The 25990-nt window shown below is 46.5% G+C and overlaps 1 protein-coding gene and 1 long non-coding RNA gene across 3 annotated transcripts; one reads left to right on the top strand and one right to left on the bottom strand.

The window, feature by feature from the left end:
• FAM20B (FAM20B glycosaminoglycan xylosylkinase) lies at nt 1-25990 on the top strand. 2 transcript variants are annotated; one of them, XM_032118635.1, is made up of 8 exons: nt 1-77; nt 6537-7067; nt 10107-10193; nt 12561-12670; nt 14833-15004; nt 17642-17833; nt 20223-20282; nt 22536-25990. In XM_032118635.1, the coding sequence occupies exons 2-8, from the start codon at nt 6691-6693 to the stop codon at nt 22765-22767; spliced, it is 1230 nt and encodes a 409-aa protein (XP_031974526.1). In that variant the 5' UTR covers nt 1-77; nt 6537-6690; the 3' UTR covers nt 22768-25990. The 2 variants fall into 2 exon arrangements, with proteins under 2 accessions (XP_031974526.1, XP_031974527.1); XM_032118636.1 differs by lacking the exon at nt 1-77 and adding an exon at nt 2141-2281.
• LOC116448359 lies at nt 12310-24193 on the bottom strand. The gene is made up of 3 exons (XR_004241907.1): nt 24110-24193; nt 17436-17441; nt 12310-12325 (listed from the first exon to the last, which is right to left on the bottom strand). It is a non-coding gene; the product is annotated as an uncharacterized LOC116448359 (long non-coding RNA).

Raw genomic sequence — 25990 nt, 5'->3', positions numbered from 1 at the left:
GGCGCTGGGCGGCACCATGTTGTGGTGGTGGCGGGGGCCGGCGGCGGCCGGGCCATGGCGGGCGGGCGGCGGGCGCGGTGAGTGCGGCGGGCGCGGGCAGCGGGGCCGGGCCGGGCCGGCGGCGCCCGAGGGACGGGAGCGGGACGGGACGGGATGGGACGCGGGGCCGCTGCGGCCTGGGGCGGGTACTGCAGGGGCGCCCCGGGCCTGGCGGCGGGAGGGAGGGGGCGGAGGGGCGGTTGCGCCCCTCAGAGCGCCGGAGGGGCCCCTGCGGCCGGACCGGCGGCGGGAGAATCACAGGATCAGGGAATTAGGTTGGAAAAGACCTCCGAGATCGTCGAGTCCAAGCGGTGACCCAGCAGCACCCTGTCAGCCAGACCACGGCACCAAGTGCCACGTCCAGGCTTTCCTTGAACACCTCCAGGGACGGTGACTCCGTCGCCTCCCTGGGCAGCCCATTCCAATACATAATCACCTTTTGTCGTGAAAAAATTCCTCCGTATATCCAACCCGAACCTCCAGTGGCGCAGCTTGAGGCTCCGTACTCTTGTCCTATCGGTTTTTACCTGAGAGAAGAGCCCAGCCTCACCTGGCCACAATCTCCTGTCAGGGAATTGAGGAGGGCGAGAAGGTTCCCCCCGAGTCTCCCTTTCTCCAGGCTGAGCCTCCTCAGCTCTCTCAGCCTCTCCTCACCAGACCTGTGCTCCAGACCCTTCCCCAGCGCTGTTCCCTTCTCTGGACTCGCTCCAGCGCCTCCACGTCCGTCCCGACGGGTCCGGCCTGAGCCGCGGGTCCGGCCCCCGGACACCCCCCGGCTTCGCCCGTGGTCGGCGGGAGCTGCACGGACGCAGCTCTGGCAGATGGGAATTTTCATCTGCACTCCTGCGGTTCATTCCTCTTCGGGATGCTCGCTTTGAGCTGGGGACGGAGCCCCGTACAGCTGTGAAGCCTCTCTGGCTATCTCTTAACCCTTGGGAACAGCCGTCTGCGCCCTGGGCTCTCGCCGAGTGCCAGTCGCAGCTTGGCGAAGGTCATTGTCCACTGGTGGCAAAATACGACGTGTGTTCATAGAAGCGCTGACTGTGGTTGTCAGAGCCATGGGTTTAACCCTTTTTAAAGGATATCTGTCTTTGGATCCTTTCTGGATACAGATGTGCATAAGCACTGCGGCTCTTTCGTTGTACCTTCTGTGGCACTACAACATACATAGTGCTCTAGGGGCTGAGCAAACAGCGTAAACTGTAAAATGTAGATCCTAGGCTTGCAGTGGATTCATTGTGAGTGGATCCCACCTGGTACTCACTACAGAACAGATATTCTTGTGTCTTGTTTTCGTTTGAAAATAACTCCATGCACCCCTTGTGTCCTTAAGTCTGACCTGCACAGTCAGCACAAGACTTGCCTCCGTTTGTGGTACAAAGTTTATTTTGTTTCCTCGTACAAAGTTGTCAGCTTGGTTCTGACACCAGAATGCCACTGCCTCTCCTCGGGAGTGGGGGAGGCTGATTGGCACCTTCCTACAGCAGAGACAGGCTCCTTGCTGCTAAAAGCCAGATGGGTACATGGACCCTCATTAAATTTTTAGTACCGGTCTTACATAGGAGCTGAATAAACATAAGAATGTCAAGTGGAGAAGGGAAACTGCCGAATTTTCTCACTGCCTTGGCTTCATTTGCAAGTGGAACAAGGCTCCCTAAAGCATTTCCAACTGGCTTTATTGACCTGCAGTGGTCAGGTGGAATGTCAGTAACTGGGATAGGGACAAGGGAGAGTTGTTCCGGCTGTCTTCTGACCAGGTCCCAGCCCCCTCTGTATCAGTGCCCTTGGCTCCTCCTGCCCCTGTCCTGTGCCATTCTCCATTTCAGTGCTCCCAATCCCTCCCTGCCCACATGGCATTCCCAGCTCCATGCCAGTCCCAGCTGTACGCCCGTGGGTTGCCCACATGGCCAAGGCAAGCAGACAACTGTTGAGCCAACACCCCGGCCCTTCCTGCAGCACCCCCGGCTGCCAGCTTCCAATAAACGCGTAAACCCTGTCTTCAAAACATCTACTGTTCTGTCAGATGTGTTTGGAATTAGCTGGTGGGTCCAAGTGAAAAGTGTGATTATATAAACTTTGTTTCCATAGGAAACGGTGCTCGGTGGAAAGTCATTCTGCGAGGAGGATTAATGCAGCCTGGTTTCCTGAGGAGTTGTTTGCCACATCCTACCCCAGCAGCTCCTGCCTGGCTCCTACCAGCCTCAGTGCCTGGTAGCTTCTCCTTCCCCAGGGCTGCACCCAGGTGCTGCCTGTATCCCAATCTGCCCTATCCTTATTTGTGCAGCCAGCTGAGTCAGGTGTTTGTGTTTGCTGTGCCGGCAGCTGGGAAAGATTCAGGATATTTACCCAGTTGTCATTGGCTTCTCAAGGCTTCTGTCCTCTGTCTGGCCTGCGGTTTTTGTAAAGCTTGTACAAAGCTCTCTGACAAATTTAGCAAAAATGCAGGTGACAGATTCTAAAGTTACTAAGGGATATAACGGGCCCAGGTGGGCAGACAGATGGACAAAATCGTTTTGTTTCTTTCCAGAGCTGTGTGAGAATATTTCAGGCAGTTACTGATTGTTGCAGCTGCAGGCAGTGCTATTGCAGTGGTTAAAATGCTTGTGGTCTTTCATATTTATCTGTATTGTAGCTCTCAACCGGGGCTGCAGTTGTGTTTGTGGAAAGTTTGAGTGTAGACTGTCACAGATTTTGCCTGTAGATAATGAGGGTTTTAACAGGAAAGGAGATGGAGAAACAGCAGACAAGTAAATATGTGGGAAGCCTTGAGCACTAGATGACTAAACTCGTACACAAGGCAGGCAGCACGCAGAGAGTGGAAGTGACAGAATGAGCCTGAGAAATCCAAGGAAAGGTCTGTGGGGGCCTGCCTGCGGAAACAGGAATAACAAGGCTCACACAGAGAGGGGAGGCATGAGCCACCAAGGAGCTGGCCAGAGAGGGGAGGATGGGAAGGAAGATTGATCTGGTGAGACTGAAGTACGTTTTGGGAAGAGGAAAATGTCCTGACTGTGTACGATGTTTCTTCAAGGCGTTTTCCAGGATTTACTGGAGGACTTCTAAAGGCCTTTTGATAGGCGATCCCAAAAGGTATAGTGTATATAAGAAAAGCCCCATGCATTAAACAGGAATTAGTGTCTGCTTCCACCATATCCATTTCAGATCAGTGTCTGTTTGAGCTATGATTTTTGTGTACTTGGGCTGCCAAACTAAACCTTTGCCTGCCCCCGGACCTGATTTGTGACTTGGAGCATAATGAAATCCTGGCAAATTGTACACACAAGTGTTTTTGAGATAGCATCTAAAAGGCTTTATGATATAAAAATAAGATTGTGATATGAGGCACGGCATTGATTTTGTGATGCCAGTAAAAAATGTCTTATGGGATTTTTCTGCTAAGTTTGTAGGCTGCTTATAGTAGCTGTGATTTTTGTAACAGGCAAATTACATGCTGATTTTTGAACTGGGAGTGGTCTAATGTTGGTATTTAATGCCAGAAGACATGCTTTAGTTCATGTGTTTGGGTGCACAGTGACCCCACCACAATACTGAGGAGATGCTATTGTTTGTATATTGAGTTGGAAGACTCACACTTGCTGAGAATACAGACCTGGTGGTAATAAGAGAAAGAATTGATCGGGAAGTACCCCAAAGAGGCAGTGAAAAACAAGAAGCGTTTCTTATGCAAACCTTGCAGTTGACTACAGCATTGAAAAGCTGGTAGGGCTGTTTATTTCTGGCTGTTTTCTCTTTTTAGCTGCGTTTACTTTTGTTACTGTCCAAGACCTTTTTGCCCTTTGTTCCACTGAGTTCTGCTCACAGCTCACCTTATTTTTTCCTTTTTAAAATTTTGGTGGTGTATTATTATTTCACTTTTCTCATCTCTGACCTCATTCCAGGACCAGCTTGACACTTCTGGAGTTCTCATAATCTTCCTTTCCAATCCAGGACTTTGCCAAAGACTTGGCTTTTTCAAATTACTTTCTTCCAAAACTGCATAAATGTTTTCTTACATCGCCTCAATGCTGTCACCCTTGCCATCTTCAATTTAAAACAGTAAACTCAAGTTCTGGCTGTCCATAGTAAACTTGTTCATAAAAGGATTCAATTCCCTTGGCTTGTAGAGCAGAGACTGTAATGTTGGCACCAAGGAGCAAAGTGCAGGCTGTGCATGGAGCACTGGGAAATTGATGGCATGGCAACCTTGGGGTGCTTTGGCATTTGTTGGAGGAAAGCAGCCGATGACTCATGTCCTCAGATGTCACTAAGAAGTGAGAGCCAACTCACCAGCAAATAGTTAAATATTTAATTTTATTTATTTTTGTAAATTTTGTTTGCCTCCTTGGAGGGTTACAGCCAAAATTAGTTTCAAAGCCGTCACAAAAGATAAACTAAGTAAATGACCTTTAATTTAAGTGACTATAGTTGTATTCTCCTCTCCATTCCCAAGAAGAATATCCCTAGAGAAACTCAGCATTCCTGGAAGTCAGTCTAGAAAAGTGAGTGCTCATGTTGAGCTCCAGACGTGTGGAACATCCTGCCCTGTGCTTTAGTCAGCCATAGCTGGGCTGCAAGGCTTTCTTTAAATGTATGTGTACACATATACGTATCTCATAGCGAGGAGTAACTGCTCTGAAGTTACCTGTGTTCTTCTGCCTAACTCCTTCCAAACGCTAACAGATTTTAAAAATGAATGGAAGCACATTTTGATAACAGCAGTGCTCAAAATGATTCAGAATTGTTAAAGAGGTGAATTATGCAGTTACAATGAGAGGGTACAGGTGCAGCCAATCTGCTTTGCTTATCTGCTTAAGTTTAAGAATAATATGATTATTATTTAAGGGTCTCTTCCTGGGTGAGTCTGTATCTGCAGGAAAGAGAGCTTTTGGGTCAGGTGCATCTTCCTTGTCTGTGCTTCTCATTCTCATGCTTGCAGTGGGTAATGTGCAGGTGGCAGTGCTGTCTGGAGAAGAACAGGCTGCCAAAACAGAACTAGATGAAGAGTAATAATACACTCTAATTTCCATATAAACATCTGATTTGTTCTCTTTCAGTATGAGCACAAGTGCCTATTTTCCAATAGATTAAAATCAGTATTACACAGTTAACAGGGGACCACAGTTCTAGTTTGAAGCATCCCTGAGGATGCTCTGCGCTTCCTGGGGCCTCTGTCCTGCTGTGAGTGCTAGCAGGGACATGGGAGAGCCATGTAGCTGGATGTGTCTGCTCAGGACCTCATGTAAATTTGTTGAAGGTGCTGTGGAGTCCTCTGTGGGTTTGCATGTCCTTTTATAGTAATGCTCTTACGCTGTGCCAGCCTGATTCTGCGCTGATGGCTTGCTCTGAAGATGGCTGTGACCTGTGTGTGCCTGGCCAGGCATGGCCTGGCTGATGGCTTGCTGCTGGTAAATGAGCCTGTGCAGCTTGTTTTTTCCAGTGACATGATTAATAATGGCTGGTTTATACACTTATTGTTAAATCGCATGAGAAGGCTTTTCTGTGTCAGTCCTCCCCCAGCTCAGGGTGCTGTTCAGGGTTTGCCTGATCAGCGTGGCTGGTGCAGAGAGAAATTCCTGCTGGCTCCCAGCTCTCCTCAGAGGTGTGCCTCATGTCCCCTTTCCATTTGGCTTTTGACTACATTCAGCTAATACTAGGAAGGCGATTTCTGTCCTCATAACTGAATACAGTTGATGGTGCTGGTCCTTACGTGCGAACAGTGCCTTGGCCAAGGCTTATTGAGGGGCCAGATATGTCTTGCAGCCCACTATAAATATAGAAACGGATGTGGCTTTACCTCTTGTAGGTGAGGCTACGGAGAACAGGCAAGGGTTAGTGGTCTGGGATGTTTTTTCTAGTTAATTTGGTTGAGATTGCAGTCACTTTGTATATTTTCTGTGGTTATGGGTTTTACAGTTGAGTGCGGAAGGTACTTAGTTAACCGCAGGGAAGTAAAGATGTCATCCCCCACCCCAGCTCATTTGTTTTTAAGAATGGGAAAAAAGCTGAGTAAATTATAGTGGCGGCAAATGAAAGGCAATAAACAATTAAGTCTATTCTGTCCTTATGTCTTGTACCTTCAGGAAAGGAGGCTGTGCAGCTGTCCTCACTGTTGTGAGCTGTCTTAAAATCTACCTGGGGGCTTCTCTGGAGGGACAGGTCTTTAGGACACCAGCAATCATGGGATCTCGTACTAGTGGAAAAGTGTGAGTGAAATTGGAGCAATCACATTAAACTACAGTTCTCTGCAAAAGCCTTGCCCGTGGTGGTTGCAGCTGCTATGATTTCAGCTGTGCAGAGATGCTATCTTGCAATTTCCCCTTTCGTGCAGATCACAGAAAGGCTGCAGGAAGGCAGCAAACCCAGTGTGTTTTAACAGAAGCGTTCAGGCTTTAAGGATACAAGCTTCCAGGAATGCAGGCTTGTGTTCCAAGCATAAACTTGATTTTGAGTTTGGTGGGATCCGCAGGATTGTAAGTTTGTGTTTTGTTTATTTTTAGGGGTACCAGGAGATGCTTCAGTGGTGAGACATCTTTTACAATGCAAGTTAGGCATGGAATTCATCAACTAACATCCCCTTCCTCACCCTGATCTCCAACAGACTTCCTGTAACGCTTGGAAGAAAGGGTCAGGGGAGAAGGGCTGAAGGGCACCATGAAGCTGAAGCAGCGAGTTGTGCTGTTGGCCATCCTCCTCGTCATCTTCATTTTCACCAAGGTTTTCCTCATCGACAACCTGGACACCTCGGCTGCCAACCGGGAGGACCAGCGCGCCTTCCAGCGGATGCTGGCGGGGCTGCGCGTGGCGCTGGACCCGCGCCTGGAGCACACGCTGCAGTCGCCCTGGGAGATCGCGGCGCAGTGGGTGGTGCCCCGCGAGGTGTACCCCGAGGACACCCCCGAGCTGGGGGCTGTCATGCACGCCATGACTACCAAGAAGATCATCAAAGCTGACGTGGGGTACAAAGGGACACAGCTGAAAGCTTTGCTGATACTTGAAGGAGGACAGAAGGTTGTCTTCAAACCCAAGAGGTAAATACTGCTTTCAATGACTGCATTAATAACCGCTTTATTTATATAAACTTTTTTCTCCATGTTGTCCACATTAATGTTTAAGTTACGAATTTTTCTGTGGATGGAAAGGCCGTCTTGTTATTTTTGAGACAGACAGGATAGAGGCTTGCTGGTGCTCTAGTAACGTTAGGTTGCTGTGCCAGCTGTCTCAGGTTGTGCAGCCTTGATGCTCGGTACAGCCGGTCTTTAGATTAAAAGAGTAATCACTGTGTTCAGTCCTCAGGGAATGCTGGTTACACCTCATGTTTCTGAGCCGTGCCTTCCTGACTGTGGAAGTGCAGCTTCTGGCAGTTTCAAGACAAGCTTTGCTTCCTTGTCGTGTCAGACTGCCAGGAGAGGGTGCAGTTCAAGAACAGGGAAGGCAGGAAAGTTGGCAGTGGTCTTAAAAGTAAATCTGTGTGTCTGGTGTAGTTGAATGTAGGCTGTAAAAATGGTTTGGGTAGGTCAGAGTGAGAGCCCCTGGGCCTTCTGTCTGCCAACAGTGAGTACTGGAGGAGCAATGTGAGAATGGGAGGGTAGTGGTGCTTCCTTGGTATGGCCTTGCTTTACAGTGATCCTCAGAAAAATTTAACATGATCAAAGGTTTCTGAAGAGTCTTGGCTGTAAAGCTTTTTGAACTGTTTGTCTTTGGGGAAAAGGAGAAGGAAGAGGTTAAAAAGTAAGGCAGGAGATTTCACTGCAAATGAGAGGTGTCATCCCAGAAAAACATTTTGGCTTAAGCAGGCATTAAGGTTTCCTGTCCTGTCCATGAGTGAGCACAGAGACCACAAAGATGCTCTGAGGGCTGGAGCACCTCTGCTTGGAAACAGGCTGAGAGAGCTGGGGGTGTTCACCTGGAAAAGAGAAGGCTCCAGAGAGACTTTAGAGCCCCTTCCTGTGCCCAAAGGGACTCGAGAGATGGAGAGGGACCTGGGACAAGGGCCTGCAGTGACAGGACCAAGGGGAGTGGCTTCGCACTTACAGAGGGTGGGGACAGATGGGATATTGGGAAGGAATTCTTCCCTATGAGGGTGGGGAGGCCCTGGCACAGGTTGTCCAGAGAAGCTGTGGCTGCCCCTGGGTCCCTGGAAGTGTTCAAAGGCCAGGCTGGACAGGGCTTGGAACAGCCTGGTCTGGTGGAAGGTGTCCCTGCCCATGGCAGCAGAATTGGAATGAAATGTTCTTCCAACCCAAACGAGTCTGTGATTCTGTGATTAGAGAGTGAGAAAATGTCTGCCCTGCACTTGAGCTCACAGTCCAGCCAATTCCTGCCCTGTGGGCCCAGGCAGTGTGGGCCTTGCACATGGAACTCCTGGTGGTACGGCAGGCATCTCCTGCGATGAAGGCACCGAGGAGGCGCAGCATTCCCACAGTGCCTTCTGTGTCAGTGAGTGCGGTCAGGGCATTCCACCAAGCGTTAAATTGCAGCCTGTAAAGCCCTGTCTGTGCAGGCAGACACAGGCACTGTGCTCCAGCAAGGACACGTGCAGCTGGGAATGCTTGTAGGAGCACTAGAGAGGATGGCCTTGGCCATCCTGGTTCTGGTCGTGACTGCTGAATAGCCAGGCCTGTGGGCAGAGTCCTGTTCTGGCACTGCAGGAGAGTCTGTTTAACCAGCTTTGGACCTGAGTGCTCTGTCAAAGTTACTGCTAAAAACAGCTCTGAGCAAACTGGCCGGCTGGGGAAGAAGGAATTCCCTCATTACTTTTGCTCCAGAAAGGACTAGATGCCTACTGTGCATGGAAACAAAGAGTTTGGTTGGGATTTACTAATAAATTTTAGCTCTGCAGCTTTCAAGATGTGACCATGCTTCCAGAAGCCTGCTCTAAGTACATACCAAAGACCTGCCTTCAAGGACATGTTCTGAGGATTAGCTGTCTCACTGCAAAATTACTTGAAATTCAGCCTAATTTACTAACAAATAGTAGTTGCTATCATCACATCTGATGGTATATGTGATATAAGATGGTGGTTTGGTGAAAGCTCCCATTTGGCAGGAATCCTGCACTAGTGAATTCTCTTTTGAGCTGCCTTGCAGAGAAGCTGAAGTATGTGCTCAGGCTGGGGAAGTGGACTGTCATCTCGCCCCACATCCTCCCTGAGCAAGGCTAAAACATCAAAGTAGAGCTCTGTGCCTTCTCTTACACTGTTGCTACTGCTTGAACACAAATTCTGCTGAAATAATCCAGTCTACACAATTTGATACATAGATGGAAATGAGAAAATAGGTAACCTAATTTGGCCTTATTTGATTTGAAAACGTGTTGCATTTCACCCATTTGCTCGGTGTTGATTGTGGTATTTCACACTCAGCTGCAGCATGGTGCTAAAGCAGTAGCTACACTGATCCGAATGTCGGGAAACGGAGAAATCAGTGTTTGCCTTGACTAAGTAACATCTATTAAAAGATAAAAAAGGGAGCAAAAAGCCTTCCACTTCACCAAAACACACCACTGTTGTTGCAATGAGTGCCTAATTTCTATTTTTTGCTGTTCATTATGTCTTTTCTCTGCCAGAATAAAGGCTCTGTTTATACCCAGTATTGTCCTCAGGTTCACGCTTGCTGATTTTCTATCTACTAAAGATTGCATTTGCCATCTCTTCCACAACATAAGATTGTGTTTTCATGTTAATGTACAATCCTTTCTAACCCCAAAATCGTCTGTGGGATTGCTGCTTCCCAGTATAAATAGACCCCTGCTCCATAGCAGGGTCTGTGCTCTTTGTTCTAAGATGTGATTCGGCATATGGTAGGATTAAAATTTATTAGTTGGAATGTGAACTGTTTCCCAAGCTCTGGAGAGCGCTGTACATCACTGACCTTTCCTCCTTATTTACCACTTCAACAGTCTGGACACTTTAATCTCATTGATGTTTTTCCCCTGTCCCACAGGCAATCACTTGGAAAGTGACCCAGAGACTTTTTAACGTAGCACTGTTATTAAATTGTTACTCTGAACAGCAGAATTGACGGGAATCCTGCACAGACTCACTTCATTTGACTTATTTCAATTACAGATATGCCAGGGATTATATAGTGGAAGGAGAACCCTATGCTGGCTACGACAGACACAACGCAGAGGTGGCAGCCTTTCACTTGGATAGGTATGGAATTATTGCTTTAGTTGGTTTTACTGTCTTTGGAAAATACCAGGAAAAAAAATGGAGTTCTTTGAAGAATACACCTCAGATGTGAGCTACCTCTAGCCTGCCAATATACCACATTGAAGCCAAAATAAGAATTAGCTTATTCTGTGAAACTTCATTTCTAAGATCTGTTCAAGAGTGTAACATTTTAGATATTTGTGAAGAGTTTCAAAAGGAGAATGAGCCCTAAAACCACTCTAGTTAATATTATAGGGGAGAAAGAGCTTAGCCAGATGCCATGGAAGAGTCTGAAACATTAAATGCATGTGCTAAGTTCATGTCCAGTTCACTAAAAAGTCAAGACTAATGTCTAGACTAACAGTTTAGTCTAAATTAAATATGAATCAGTGCATCCTAGAGGAAAACCAGCTATTCATATACTAATTGTGCTTGGGGTACCCAGGTGGTTTTGTGGACCTGTGCTGGAGGTGCAATTACAGGAAAAACCAAAAGTTACAGGATGTACAAAGAATGGGACAGAAAACACCAGACACTGAATGTCAATAGTTATGAAATGCTGCTAGGGCTGCAATTTCACACAGAGTAAATGAGCACAGTTTCTGTTGCCTCATTATAGGAAGATCTGGAGGTGAAGAGAAAATCTTGGGAAAAGGAATAAGGAGGGACAAATAAAACAAAGGACAGAATGGTTGAATTTAAACTGAGGTTTCTCAGTACGTAAATAAGAGCCTTATCACTGTGACTAAACTCATAGGTGGTGACAGAGATGTCTGTTAGTCCTGATTCGCCTGTGGAACTCATTGCACAGGCAGTGGAAATCAGTAGTTCTAGGAAGGGCTGATGATAACTAGCTGAGTAACACCCATTGCTGCTACAGCCAGCTTGTGCTGGTGGGCCAAAATCAGGGCATATTGAGACCAAAAAAAGATAATGTAGCCAGATGTCAGTCCATTTGTGCTTTCAGGAAGCATACAGGCTTCAGTTTCCCTGTAAAAGCAGTCATTGAACATTCAATCAAAGCCTCTTTCCAGTGTCCAAATCCCACTTAACTCTTCTTTGTTATCCTTTTGGTCATGATTTTGTGCTTTTTTCTCTGGCCTTTCTCTGGGGCTCTGCACGTCTTTATTCTTCAGGACTACCTTGCAGAACCTGCCTGGCACAGAACTTTGATCTGTACCTTTGTGTTGAATGGTGACAGTTCCGTATTTTGTCCTAGGATGTCATTGTTTCAAGAAGGATCCTGGATCATTTGGTGTGTTTACCACTGATGGCGAGGCTGTGCCTTCCAGGATCATGGCCTCTCAGCTGTGGCTCTGAAAATACAGGGGCAGGTTTTCCACATCTAAGCTCTGTGCTTCTTTTCTTGGAACACCTGCTTTTGCTCAGGCTGTGCGTAGCTCAGGATTGGCTGTGAGTTTCATCCTTATGGACATGACTTGTTCAGACAGACGTCTTGTGCTGCCCTTTCTTAGAGTTATTTTGTACTTGCAACGGGGATTTACTCATTGAATATCTAAAACAAACCCTTTTCAGTTATCGGAGTGACTCTCCCAATACCTCTGCAGAATGTCAGTTGTCCCTTTTCCAGAAGAGCCTTTTCAGGCTTTTTTTCTGACATGCAAAGCCTATCAAAAGGGTGTCAAAAGTGCATTAGGAGAGTTGGGGCTGACACTCTTTTGATCTTTGTACTTCTTTAAGCACTTCTAAAATTCCACTACAAATACCGAGTCATTTGTGGTCAAAGAGCAAAGGCTGTGGCAGGCATGGGAGTGGAACCTGGATCTTCTAACTGCAAGTTTTATGGTTGTTCTTCCCACCTCTGTTTTTTCCAGGCACTTCTCAGGCATTCACTTTTGTTCTACCTTTTCTATTCCCTTCTCCTTCCTCATGCCAAACAAAACAAGTCTTGGATTGGTTGCTTTCAAGTGTAATTGAACTGGGCTTAAGCATAACATTTTAATAGATAGTGGTTCCCACAAATCATAAATGATCTTTCCAGGTGACCAGCCCACGGGCCATCTGGTTTTACTGCTTCAGCCTGCTTCAGACACATGATGGATATTTCTGGTGTGAGGTCTGAGTTCTGAGAGTTGGAGCATGGTGCATCCTCTGTTGCTCTGCTGCAAATGCTTTAATAAAGGAGTGTCACTGATGGCCTATAAAGCAAGTTTAACATCCAGGCACATACGAAAAATGAGTTTCCTTACTTTGCCTTGGAGAAGAAAGGAGGTTTCTGCAGGGCTTCAACTTTACTCTTTGGTCTCTGTCATCTCTGACAGAGATTGGGGTTTTTTTTTTTGTTTTCATTTTGAACTGCTGCCTATGTTGCAAATTCTCAGGTCGTGTTTTTTCACCCCCCATCAGAATCCTGGGTTTCCGCCGAGCCCCGCTGGTGGTTGGCAGGTTTGTGAATCTGCGCACAGAGATCAAACCAGTGGCCACGGAGCAGCTCCTGGGCACCTTCATGACTGTGGGTAAGTGGATTCTGTGGACTGTGCTGCCCAGGAAAGGAAAAATGCTTAGTGGGAAAAAAGAGCCGTGGGAACCTGACACAGCTACAGAACAGTTAACCATGATGCAGGAAGCTCGCTCTGTGCCAGGACAGATCTTGGATAACCCCGTTTGGCAGGGGAGGAGGACTTGGTTTTCTTCAAGTAGTTTTCCCTCTGTGTTCAGCATGCTCTGTGTTCCCTCATGCTGCTGTTTCAGATGGGATTTTTATTTTTTGAGTTAAGAATTTTCTCTTTGCTGTCAGGGATGGTTAGAAAAGTCTGTGATTAGACCTGAAAAGAAAAAAATTAAAATTGTATTTAATATGAAGAGAGTGGTGATTTGGGATAATTTATAGAGCTGACACACTGTTTGGTATTAGATGTTGTTTGTGCTGCATCAGAGCCTGCAGAGCATTTACAACCAAACACAGCAGAACTTCCCTGTGTTGTTTACAGTAATAATGCTGTGAAGGGCACATAATAGAAGCTATTAATGTGAACTCCTACCAGCTGGTCATTAAGCACCAAGAAATTACTTATGCTGTAGACTTAACTCCTTCAGGCTTTCGTGAACCATCCAATTACTACTCTTTTGTTTGTTTCATTTTCTAATCAGAAGGCTCCAGAGATGGTTGTTCCTTACAGCTGGTACCGTTCCTGTTAGCAGCACTGCTGGCAGTCTCCCCTGCTGCCCGACACTGCCACTTACAAGGTGGAACTTTCAGATGAAAGTTTCAGCTCAGCCTCACCAGGCTCCCCTGGCATTCACAGGGGGTGCTTGCCTCAGGCAGGCTTTACATTTTCCAATTTCAGCCAAGATAACTAAGCTGTTTTCTAGCTCCAGTGCTGACTTGAGAAGTACAGCTCCAGAAATTTTCATTGCTCCTCCTTAGATTCCTTGGAACTGCTGTTCTGCAAAGCAGGAACTAAAGAAATGGGTGGATCTGTGGAGGAGGTTAGGGTCTTTTGTCAGGCCAAACTTGACCAAGTTCATAAAGCTTTGAAGAAGAGAGAATTTGTGCGTATTCAGTGCAGGTTTGCTGGAGTTGCAGCTAGAATCTCAAAGAATTGTCTCTTGCTAGACCTGCTGCAGGCCCTGGGTGGGAAGAGAGATCTTGCAGGCGTTCCAAATAAGAGATCTGGTCTGCAAGCTCTGTGTTGGTAATGATCTCTGACATCCTCAGGTTGTCTGATGGGATACTGGGAGCACAGGAGCTTCATGGAGGGCTCCAAAGGAGTGCTGGCTGAGAGGCAGGGATGTGTAAGGATGGAGAGGGAAAAACACGGCTTTTGGAGAGCTGGGCCTGGTCTGGGGAGGATATTGGATGTAGAACCAAAGGGAGGCAGGACGGAGAGTAATCACAACCAAGTGAGACATAGTTGAGTATTTTGGAAGAACATCTGTGAGCACAGAACTGGATTTAGCTTGGCGAGGATCAAGCAAAGGCGGGTTAAGAAGGGGAAAATAGAAAAGGGTAAACGAACAGTATTACTGCGGGCTGCTCCAGATTACTCGATGATACAGCATGCATCGGCGTTAGTGGACTGAAGGCTGCAGGGTTTTGTTGCTCCTCTCCTGTCAGAAGGCACTGATGAAGCTTTGACAGATCTGCATTCCTAGATCATGTGAGAATGATACTTGTTTCTGTCTCCTCTGCTAAGTCAGCTCAAGCAGCTGAGATGTGTGCCAGGTCCCAGGGCACCAAATCCCTTTGGGTTCTGCTGTGTCTCTTTTCACTTACCTCTTCTTGGACGCTTTTTCAAATAAGTGGGAGATCTGACACATGAAGTACGAAATGTGAAAAACAAGCAGTGTTAGCATTGCAAAGTCAAGGTCCTAGGGACTAAGAAAGGATCACAAAACTTGTTGGTTGTGCAGTGTTGTATTAATTCTCAGAGTGATAAAGTCATTAGAAAATATAATTGCTCTCTCCTTTTTGTATTAGTTGTTAATTGCTCTGAATGAATGGATGTCTGGGTAATCTCCTTTGAGCCTCTCCCTCTCAGAGACGGGAAGCATGAAGACAAGTGCAGTGAAATCCCGTTGTGGGGAAGACTGCTGCAACAACACGCTCCTGAATTTCAGTTGGATTCCTTGGATTAAGTTCTGCTGTTTTGATACCTCTTTGTTTTTTCTTTTTAAGGCAATAACACTTGCTTCTATGGGAAGTGCTACTATTGTCGGGAAACAGAGCCAGCCTGTGCAGATGGGGACATCATGGAGGGCTCAGTGACCCTGTGGCTGCCGGACGTTTGGCCCCTGCAGAAGCACCGGCACCCCTGGGGCAGGACGTACCGGGAGGGCAAACTCGCCAGGTATGAGAGCAGGGCAGGGTTGTTCTTCAGAGATGATCATTTGCACTGACTCTTGCAAATACAGTGGTTAGTTAAAGAGCACTAAGGGCTTTCATAACCTACAGTTGTGCCGACAGCTTTCTTAGTGCAACAGTAGAAGCCAAGAAGTCCAGAATAAAATTTAAATTTAAATGAGGAAGAAAAAAAATCTTTGTTGTTTTCCTCAATATTAAGCACCGTCCTTTTCCTGCCTATTGGCTGGAACAGAACTCCACAATGCAGTCACTCCAAGCTCTGAAAATCTTGTCTGTGGGCAAACGAAGACTCTTTTCTTGTGCCACTGGACCTCCTGTCGATGCTGTGCCCCTCTGTGGCCCCTGAAATGTGGTACCACTGTGCCAGACCTAATTTCATGGTCCTTGTAGTTTGTTTCCAGAGTTGTGGAACTGGTTTAACTTAAGCTAGTCCTGGGAAGTCCTTTACTTTGAATGCCATCAATAGTTGGTGACCATGCTCAGGGTGTAAAGAATGCTAAATCCCACATTTGTCCTTCTTTAAGCAGCATTCTACAATAGATGGAACACATCTGAGTTCCTGAGTTGGGGATGTTTTTGCCATGACCAGAACAAATGGGTTTGAGCTTAGTAAATTTTTCCAAATCTGTCTTGAACTTGAAAGTGATTAGAAGAGTCTTTTAGTCCTTGATCTAAAGTATCCATTGATTTCCAGTGATGTGATTGTTCTCAGAAAGAATCTCATCCAAAGGCGCTCTTGAATTGTTTGAGTATAAAATGCACAGATTGAATTTTGAGCAGCAGATGTTTTCTCTTTCCCAGCAGGTCAAAATCAGCTGTGTTCAGTACATGGTACCTTGCAGTAATGAACGGGATGAATTTCATGGAGGTGTTCCTCCTATTGAGAGGCTGCTTTTCATCATACCCTGCCTACTTACACAGGGGTTTACCTTGATTCCTGTGCTGATTTGATATTTGGTGTATTTAAACTCATGCTTGCCTCCTTTAGATGAGGTTACAAGGTTCTGGTGGTTTTCACCTTGTCATGCTGCACATTTCACTTTGAGAGATCAGAATTAAACATTCTTGGTGTCATGCCCTCCTTTTCCTGTGCCTGGTAATTGTGGAAAAATAACTGTAAGAATTTTTTCCTGCTCTAGCTGCTGTTCTGAGTTGACCTTTGGAACATAATTCGCACAGGCACATTAGTGTACATAATTTTTAATGGAGGTGTAATAGATAAAATCCCTGACCTTCCAAGGCCTGTGCTAGTACAATATAAATGATCAGAAATGAGTGTTGGATAAAAGCTTCTCTTGAAAGACTGCATGGAAAATGAGGAGAGAGAGCATAGTATATCTGAAAAATTGGGGCAAGGAGATTGAGTACCACTCTGAAGGAAAGTGAGAGGAAAAGAAACACTTGAGGGGGAGAGTGGGATGCAGCATAAGAAATTTATCCAGCACAAGGAGAAGAGGTTCTGAGACTGTTGCTGTGTGGATTTGTGCTACAAGCTGAATGTGAGCTGGGCCTTGGTGCAAAGATCCCTCTTCCTAGGGGGATTTAGGCACAGCGTTTGAGGAACGTGTGTGACCTGTTATCAAAAACATTGAGAAGATAAATTTTTAACCTCTCTGATTTGGATACCTGGAGGAAAGATGGGATATTGGGACCTCTGGCTCCAGACCACTAGAAGATGAAGTGGGATATGTGGCAGTTACAGTAATTAAATTCTGACCTTCGTACTTTCATGATTATCTGCAGTTTTGAGCATGTCAGCAAGTCTCTCCAGTGTGCGTTTCCTCCATCTCTGTTTCCAAATCACAGATGGTTTAGGGCATTTCCAATTTAATTGCTGTTTTGTGAAGAATTTAGTCCTTACGTGGAAGATGTCCTTGTTATTTAGGTTGACAGATGGAAAGGATATACACCAGAGATTTGGCTGTTTTGGTCGTGGTGTTGAATAGCTTTGAAAGCTGTAAAGAAGAAAATGGGAAAGTTTAAAATCCTAGCTTTGGAGAATTGAGACATGACATCCGTGTTACAAGGTTACGTGTAGAAGTAGAAGGAGGTAAGAGGGAAGCTTGAAATCTTGTCAGTGGAGAAGGTGGTGAGATACTCTGCAGAGGAAGTGGGGAGGAAAGAGACAGCTGGGAGTAAAGGAGAATGAACACAGAGAAGCCCTTCTCCTGAGGACAGAGGGGCTCACTAGTAACCACAATGAGGATATTTGCCCTGGAAAGGAAAAAGAGGATGGCTGGAAAGCCAGATGGAAACAGACACAGTAGTGAAGTTGTTCCTTGGGAAGCTGAGGGAGGCAAGGCATGGCAGTAGTCTTCCCATAAGGCAGCCCGGCCATTGTGGAGTTGTGAGGAAGCAAACTCTGACTTTGTTTTCCATAGGAGGATGATCTTTGTGTGTCTTTGAACTGAAGCTACAGGTTGCTCCATACGCTGGGATGTTAATGCAGGATGTTCGTGGTTCCTCTTTCCATGAAACACTGTTGGCAAGCCCTTCCTTCTTTACCTAGCCTGGGCTGCTCCCCTTTTCTCGGCGCACTCGAAGGTGACTGAAGGGCAGCTGTCACTGCTGTTGCTGTGCAGTGGTGGTTCCCTGAAGGGCTGCTGTTCCTCTGTGGCTGCAGGTGGGAGTATGACGAGAGCTACTGCGACGCCGTGAAGAAAACGTCCCCGTACGACTCGGGCCCGCGCCTGCTCGACATCATCGACACGGCCATCTTCGACTACTTGATCGGCAACGCCGACCGGCACCACTACGAGAGCTTCCAGGACGATGAGGGAGCCAGTATGCTCATCCTGCTGGACAATGCCAAAAGGTGAGCCTGGGGAGGGCCCTTTTGGCCTGGCAGTGGCAAGCACAAGGGCACACACTTACCTGCTCTGTCTCGCTCTCTTTTCTCTCTCTCACGAATGTATTCTTTAATGTCTTTTGTAATGTCTTTTCCTTTTTAGCAGACATTGCTCACCAAATCTTAGGGTCCTTCAAAAGCTGTGGTGCTGACAGGACAAGGGGGAATGGATTCAAGGTGAAAGAAAGTGGGTTTAGATCAGGTATTAGGAAGCATTTCTTCCATGTGTGGGTGCTGAGGCCCTGGCACAGGGTGCCCAGAGAAGCTGTGGCTGCCCCTGGATCCCTGGAAGTGTCCAAGGCTGCCAGGTTGGATGGGGCTTGGAGCATCCTGGTCTAGTGGAAGGTGTCCCTGCCCATGGCAGGGCAGTGGAACAAGATGAGCTTAAACCCAACTCCTCCAAACCAAACCACTCTAGGACTCCATGATTCCACTCTGTGCTCTAGATACTCTTCTGTCTTGGCAAAGTCTTACTCAATCTACAGAAACTCCCCAATTAACACAGTATTTCCCAAAGCAGCTTCCAAAGGTTTGCTCAAGTCTCTCCTATCCCCTGGAAAGCCCTTTCCTTTTAGGCTTTTAATTAGTGGAAGATTGAAAATTTGCGCTTTTTTTATTAATCACCAGTCAGTATTAGTGAGTGCTGTAATAAAAGCAGATCTTTTCAAAATGTGTTTCTGAATAATTTGGCATTCCCTGCCTTCTGAATATGCCTACTCTGGCTTTGAAAGGTTAAAAGTATAAAATGGAGGTAGAAGTGGTACCAAAAGCGAAATATGGTGATGTTCTAAATGTGGACATTAACTCTTACCTGGAAAAAATGTTTCCAAAATGTGTTCAGAATGTGAGTTCTTCTGTCTTTGCTATAGTCTTTGTATGTTGTGCGCTATAGTTTAGGTTAAAAATTGTATTGAAGACACAGCCTTGTTTAAATCATAAGAATTTGATTAATTTTTCTTAAAAACATAAAGATCATCTACTTGTCTTTCTCATTATTTAGTCCAGCAATTCAGGATTATTTCTTTATCTGGTGAGCACTCCCATGTGCAGTGGCAATGATTTTCCCCTTCTGTGAAGGACCAGCAGTTCCTGTGGCAGCTGTGCTCTGCCTTTGCACACCACTTGTACCAAGTGTACCCAGCACTTGAGACCTTGGAGATCCTTGGAAGGCTTGGGGTTACCTTCCTTTTCCCATTTATCTGTCGTGTAGTGGATTCCATCCGTCCTTCCTTGCTGTCATCAGCCTGTTCAGTAATACTCCAGTATGACAGCAGGATGCATTCCACCTCGGGACTGCTTCATCACTGCTGCTTTAGGTGAATTTGGCAAAAATGCTCATTCTGTTCCTCACTGGCAGTGTGCTAGGAGGAAGGAAGGTAATGGATCAGTCACTGAAAGTGAATACAGTGTTTGAAGGTCAAGTCCCTTTGTTATGATACGCTCCTATAACATTATGAAAATATTTTTGGTGAGGCTTTGCAGGCTCACAGTAAATTGTTTCCTTGAAAATGTGATTTATTTAATCACTTAATAAAATTTAAAATTTCTTTCAGCTCCTTTGAAATAATGGGTAAGGGACAGTTTTTCATAGAACCATGGTAGATCGCGATTTGGAAGGGACCCATAAGGATCATCAACCCCAACTCCTTGTTTCTTACAGGACTACCTAAAACTAAACCATATACATAAGAGCAGGTGCTCCTTGGTGCCATGACCACTTCCCTGGGAGCTTATTCCAGTTTTAAAGCTACTAATAACAGAATTATTTGGACAGCATAATGCCAGGCCCCTACAGCAACTTATCTTTGTTGGGGGGAAAGTTCTTTGTTGAAAACTGTATTATGAGGAAGGTGAAACTATGAAAAATAAATCCAGCATGTGTTTAGATAAAGCTTGAAATACTGTGGAAACCTTCTGGCTTCCTCAGGAAGTGTAGGCATTAAATGTTTAAGTTGATCACCTTGTTAGTGAACTGTTGCTCTAATGGTTGGTGCTGTTTGGTTCCTTCCCTGCTCAGCTGTGTCAGAAAAAGCTCCCATCCTCCATGCCCAGAATACCAGTTATTCCTTACCCCTGCATCAGTCCTAAACTCCTCTGAAATGCCTTTCTAAGGTGCCTTGGTCTGATAAAGAACTGGGTATGCTGGTCCTGCTTCTGTCTACCTGCGTAGCTGATGCTGTGGAGAGTTATATCTGTGATTGGTCATGGCCTGTTTATATTTTAATTTAAATGATTTGATCTCTTGGAGCATGAAATTGCCTAGTATTGATTTCTTTGAATTCTTTGCGAAGCTCTTTATGTCGAGAACAACCATAGGAGTTCAGCTGGTTCACTTGGTTTTAATTTTGCTTTTCAGCTTTGGAAACCCTGCCCTGGATGAAAGAAGCATCTTGGCTCCTCTCTATCAGTGCTGCATGTAAGTGAAAACAGGGGTGCTGTTCACTTTGCCTCTGTAACTGCTGTCCTTTGGTTCGCAATATCATTAACTTGGGAGCCTTCTGGCAACCTGAAAATGTTTGCTGGGGTCCACAGTGCTGTGCTTTTTTGAGATATTGTCTGCTTGATGGATTGTCAGTGCCCAAGAAGCTGAGGAATCCATTTTCATGAAGGCAGTACATGAGGCTTAGCTGCAGAAAGTGGGCTCGCCTCCGGGTCACTGGTTCAGATCTGTCCATAGTCAGTGACAGGCACTTTGCATCTGCAGCTGTCCCCATCCAGCTCCTGACAAATCAAAGTCCACATCCCAGCTTGAGTTCTCCCTGACAGAAGTGAAGGATCCAATGTGTCTGGCATTTAATAGTTTCAGAGATGGTTTCTGAAGAAAACTGCAGCCCTGCTCAGGGGGCTTCTCTCAAGTGAAGTTTGTAGTTTCTTTGCAGAGAAGAAGAAAATAACAATTGCAGGGGTGAATAAAATAACAATTAGACTGAAGAGTTGTGCCACCACCCCCAGGCTGGGATGTTCTTCTGGCTGTCTGAGGGGTGGGAGAGGGGACCACTGCTGCTCACTTCTGCTTTGGCCTGTAAGCTGTGGTTTTATTTTCAGAGGCTGTGACTTTTTGATTTCTGTTCTGTGTCCACTCTCTTACCAGGCCATTGCTACTTCTCATTAGGAAATAGGTGCTCCAAGGGCTGGAGCACCCCTTCTCTGGGAACAGCCTGAGAGAGCTGGAGGTGTTCAACCTGGAGAAAAGAAGGCCCTGGGGAGACCTCAGAGCCCCTTCCAGTGCCTGAAGGGGCTCAAAGAGAGCTGGAGAGGGACTTGGGACAAGGGCCTGCAGTGACAGTACAGGGGGAATGGCTTCCCACAGATAGTGGACAGGGTTAGATGGGGTATTGGGAAGAAATTGTTCCGTGTGAGGGTGGGCAGGCCCTGGCACAGGGTGCCCAGAGCAGCTGTGGCTGCCCCTGGATCCCTGGAAGTGTCCAAGGCCAGGTTGGACGGGGCTTGGAACAACCTGGGATAGTGGAAGGTGTCCCTGCCCACGGCAGGGGGGTGGAATGAGATGTTCTTTAAGGTCCCTTCCAGTCCAAGCCATTCTGGGATTCTATGAAAATTTCCAGAAAGAAAAATTCTGATGTATCCATTTCAACATTAACTCCTTGAAGCCTTCCAAATGGAGCTTGTCCTTGAAACTTGTCCTTGAAAGGTTCTATCTTCCAAAATCCGTGGGACCTTTGAAAACTGGGAACTTTGCAGAAAGCCTAAGCTCTCATCCTGCTTGCACTAAGCACAGCTCCCTGCATGCTGCAGTACACCTGGCCTGCGTTCTGCAAGATCCTTTTAAAAGTCATATGGAGAAGAGTTAAAGAATGTTCAAATTCTTTAGTTTTCCTACATTAATTTAAAATATATATTTAGTTTTCTGCTTTACTGGGATTTTTTGGGAGTCTTTGTCATCTAGATTGTCCCAAATGCAACCAGAGGAGAAGTTTCTCTCTGTAAGAGACTTTCCAACTTCGTGCTTTTCAGATATCCCTTCTTTCTGGCACCGATCAAATGCCACATAAGAATTCATATGCATAATTGTTTTAACTGTAAGTTTGTTACAACACTTGCTTATTTTGCTGGTTTTATTAGAGGCCATCAAACCCAAGAGTTTAGACCAGGGGTGCTAAAGATTTGGCCCTGAAAGATTTGGGGGAGAATCCCAAGAGACTTCACAGAACATGAGAGTTGAGATGGGCTGACACAAATAAGTTCAGTGGCCAGTGAAGAGGAAAGGTCACTGCTGTGTTCTCTTTCATGGAAGTTTGGTCAGCCTTTTGTCCTCTGAGATTCATTATTGGTCAGTGATGCTCTTCCTGAGGTGACCTGAGTTTTGTTTGAATTTGTTGATTTTCCTTCCTTTTCTTTCCTTTCCAAACTGTGTCTGGGAGGCCTCAGGACTGAAGACCTTCTGTGCTCGCAGCTGGAAGTGTTCCTGTGTAACAGGAGTTACGTCACACCGGATTGATTCTTCATCACCTTTGGTTTTCAAGTTTCACTAGATCCTGTCTGTGATGCAGTTTCACCTGGACCCTGCCATCCCAAACTCTGCAATGAGTCTCCATTCTTGATGTGCCAGGCTCCCTCAGGAGGCTGGCTCTGGTATTCCCAGTGGGATGCAGCAGGACCGTGGGATGCAGCAGGACCGTGGGATGGTGACGTGTGTTTGTTTCTTTTGCAGCATCCGGGTTTCTACCTGGAACAGGCTGAATTACCTGAAGAACGGAGTCCTGAAGTCTGCCTTAAAAACTGCCATGTCGCATGACCCCATCTCACCCGTGCTCTCCGACCCTCACCTGGACGCCCTGGACCAGCGGCTCCTCAGCATCCTGGCTACAGTGAAGCAGTGCACAGACCAGTTTGGGCCAGATGCTGTGCTGGTGGAAGACAGGATGACTCTGTCTCACTTGTAATTGTAGCGGAACACGAGATGAAACTCCTTTTTTTAAAAACAAACAAAACAAAAAAGCGATAGAAAAACAGCACAATCAGTTCAGAAGGGCTGTGGCCAAGATGGACTGACATGAACAGGAAAGCTCCCGAGCCAGAGGAAGGGAGGTGACACTGGCTTTTCCCTCGGGCTGGCACAGTGAGAGGCGGGAAGGGCCTCGGATGGCTGAGCCCGCAGTGGATGGTGGCCGCTGTGGCGTGTCCATTGCCGGCAGTGGGCATGGCGCTGGATACAAACGGCTGCCGGTGCTGGTGCGGCCGTGCGTGGCACACACACTCCTCTGGGGACTGAATCCGGAGGGGACACACAAATGAACAGGACAGTCCTCTCCCCTTCTCTTCCCCCTGCACTCTGGCGAGTTTGTCTGATTCAGGGTTGTACACAATCAGCTCTGAGCTGGTTGGGCATTTTATTGCTTCTCTAGAGAACGAGCAAGGGGCGAATAAAATAACCATTAGACTGAAGAGTTGTGCCACCACCCCCCGGGCTGGGATGTTCTTCTGGTTGTCTGAGGGGTGGGAGAGGGGACCTCTGCTGCTCACTTGGCTTTTCCTTGATAAAAGGCCAGGAAAGGGGGTTGCCTCGTGTGTGATAATGCTTCAGTGTTTTTGCTGAAGTCCTATCAAAGATTTATCCACAGGGTTGGAGATTTAGGAGAGGACAGGGTGGTTATACAGCACTTGATAATTAAGGGGTTATAGTAAGTTTCCATGTGTCTTGTCACTTGTTTCTTAAGGAATCTGGCAAGGTCTGAGTAGAGAAAATACCCTTGCAGTCCTGTGTCCATTATAACCAAATTTTTATTGTCTTGTAGCTGAGGAGGACAGGCTGTGTCCTTGGAAGCAGTTCTGTGTAGCGAGGTCAGGCTGCCTTACTGTGAGCCCTAAGTGCTGTGGAGCCTCTGGGCACGTGGGACTGGGGGAAGAGGTGTTTGCTGGACTTCCCCAGTTACCAGCAGTAACCTGACGTGTGCAGACAGCCCTGAGCTGTGGTCTGTCTTCTTCATCTCACCTGAGCTTCCTGCTGCTCCCCATGCCCACAGCTCAGCACTGGTGCTCTTGGAACACCGGTGTTTGGGTCCCACGTTCACCTGGTCTGGCTGTGGCTGAGCTCAGAAGTTGTGCCCACTTCCAGGAGGTTTTCTGCCTTCCCCAGCTGCTTCCTGCAACCACCACAGCGGTGTTCTGCCTGGGATGGTCATCCTGGGCTCCTCACTAATGCTTTTGCCATGGATAGAGAAGAGTTGGCTTTTCAGGGCAGGCTTGCAGCGCTCGTCTTGTGCTAGTCCTGTTGTCCTTCAGCACTGTCATAAAACTGATCACCTTGGGGCAGGTCTCAGTTTGTGTCTCCAGAAGAGAAGCAGCTTCATGACTATTTCCAAATTGAACAGCTTTGCATCAGCGTTCAGCCAGCATGGTCCCTAATGTAAGGAAAGAGCTCCCTTCCCAAAGTGATTACAGGTTACTGGACTTCAGAGCAAGAGCACCAAAATGTCAGTTTGAGCCTTTTGCCTTGGTTTTCCTGTCAGGATTTCTCTAACGGCAGTGTGGTAGGCAGGTAAAGCTGTTTTTGCACCTTGGCCACACCTGATCCAGGAGGTGTCAGGGAGAGAGTTTATCTGAAAAATGCAGGTATTGGTTTATTTTGGTGAAGTCTTTTTCTCATTGCATGAGCAGAGTATCTTGAAAGTAGAATGTGGCTGTTTACCTGAGACTGAATTTTATATTACTCTTGCTCTCTTCTGGACTTGGCCACGTCACAGATGCGCCCCAGAGCAATGAGGTGATGGGATCTGGAGCTATTTGCTGGAGTTCCTAGTCAGGATGGTGACACACAGGCAGCTTTGAGGACACTGTGGAGCTCGTGCCTCTATCACCTGATAACAGAACATGCTTTAGAAGCTGTGGGTGGTGCCTGTGGGGCAGGAGCAAGTGCTGGTTTAAACTGTTTCCCAGGAAATTTCAGATGATTTACCCAAAGGGGAGATGGTGAAGCACATGGTGGTGGCTTGTAGCATTTCTAAAAGCATATTCTTCTCTGAGCTTAATCATGAGCTCTCAATATTTTGGGAGGGATCTCCCAAAATTTTTGATTTCTGTATGATTGCTCTTGATATTTACAGTTGATTTAATAATGAGTTCAAAAAAAGGTCTTTCAGTCTTTGAAATTAAATTAGTGTTGAGGACTTACATGTTGCTCTAAGTTAAAGCTTTTGCTGTCAGATGGGACCTGGGGATAAGTTTTTCCCCAGTATAAAGGTCAAAGATATAAAGCAGGGTATTGGTTTATTTTGGTTTACTTGTGGACAAAGGGCATGAAGTCCAGCATTATCAGTTCAAGGAAGCAAGAAATGGTCATTTTTTGGAGTTGGTTTTTTATTTGTGATATTGATGCTTCTGGTTGCTGTAAACATTACTGGAGGTTGGTGTTCTGCAGCAGGAAAGCAAAATAAATTCCTCTCTTAAACTAAAATAAGGAAGATCTGGTTTTGGCCTTGTGACAATTTCTGCCCTTTTGGCAGTGATGGTTGTTTTGCTTGAATACAGAACCGCGAGAGATTTTAAATTGTAACCATTGCAAAGGAAATGAGGAGCAGCATCCACGTGCCAACAGGGTCTGCTTGAACCTCTGAAAAATAACACTGTTTGCAAGGCAGGTGCTCTGTCGAGGAGGCTTTTGTGACACCTTCTGATCCTTGTTCACTGTGCACGTGTCACCCGCTGGCCCCAGATGTTACACACTGGTGGTGTCGAGGTCATCGGTGAGATCAGAGCGCTGGAAGCACAGAAGTCAAGAACTAGTTAAAGAGAGCCTCATCAGCCATCTGCTATTTACCTCCTCCTGCCTGAGTCAGCCATCGGGGGGAGGAGACACTCGAATCAGCTCCCCTTCCAGCAGCTGATGAACTGGAGTGTGTCTTGCCAAGCAAACTTCAACTCAGAAGTACTAATTTATTAAGAAGGTAATTTATTTACAGCAGCAGCTGGAGCAAGATGCTGGGAACAGACCCCCCCTCTCGGATCTGCCAGAGGAGGCCCCTGGGAGCTGCTGCACAAATGGAGTTGCTAATAAGCAAACAGAATGCAATCATGACTTTCTACTCCTATCCCCCGGGGTCAGATCCCACATAAAGCAACATTGTGTGAATAAAGATTTTAATAAAGCAGCATTGATGGATTGCTTAA

This window comes from Corvus moneduloides, chromosome 9, assembly GCF_009650955.1.
Source record: "Corvus moneduloides isolate bCorMon1 chromosome 9, bCorMon1.pri, whole genome shotgun sequence".
Taxonomy (NCBI): domain Eukaryota; kingdom Metazoa; phylum Chordata; class Aves; order Passeriformes; family Corvidae; genus Corvus; species Corvus moneduloides.
The sequence above is the reverse complement of the archived record's forward strand: the minus strand, read 5'-3'. Positions and strand labels throughout refer to the sequence as shown.

Bases quoted from the DNA above. Each gene is read 5' to 3' on its own strand.
- FAM20B (XM_032118635.1), top strand. From the start codon at position 6,691: ATGAAGCTGAAGCAGCGAGTTGTGCTGTTGGCCATCCTCCTCGTCATC. The intron at 15,005-17,641 runs GTATGAGAGCAG...CTGTGGCTGCAG, and splicing joins CGGGAGGGCAAACTCGCCAG to GTGGGAGTATGACGAGAGCT. The intron at 17,834-20,222 runs GTGAGCCTGGGG...TTTGCTTTTCAG, and splicing joins CTGCTGGACAATGCCAAAAG to CTTTGGAAACCCTGCCCTGG.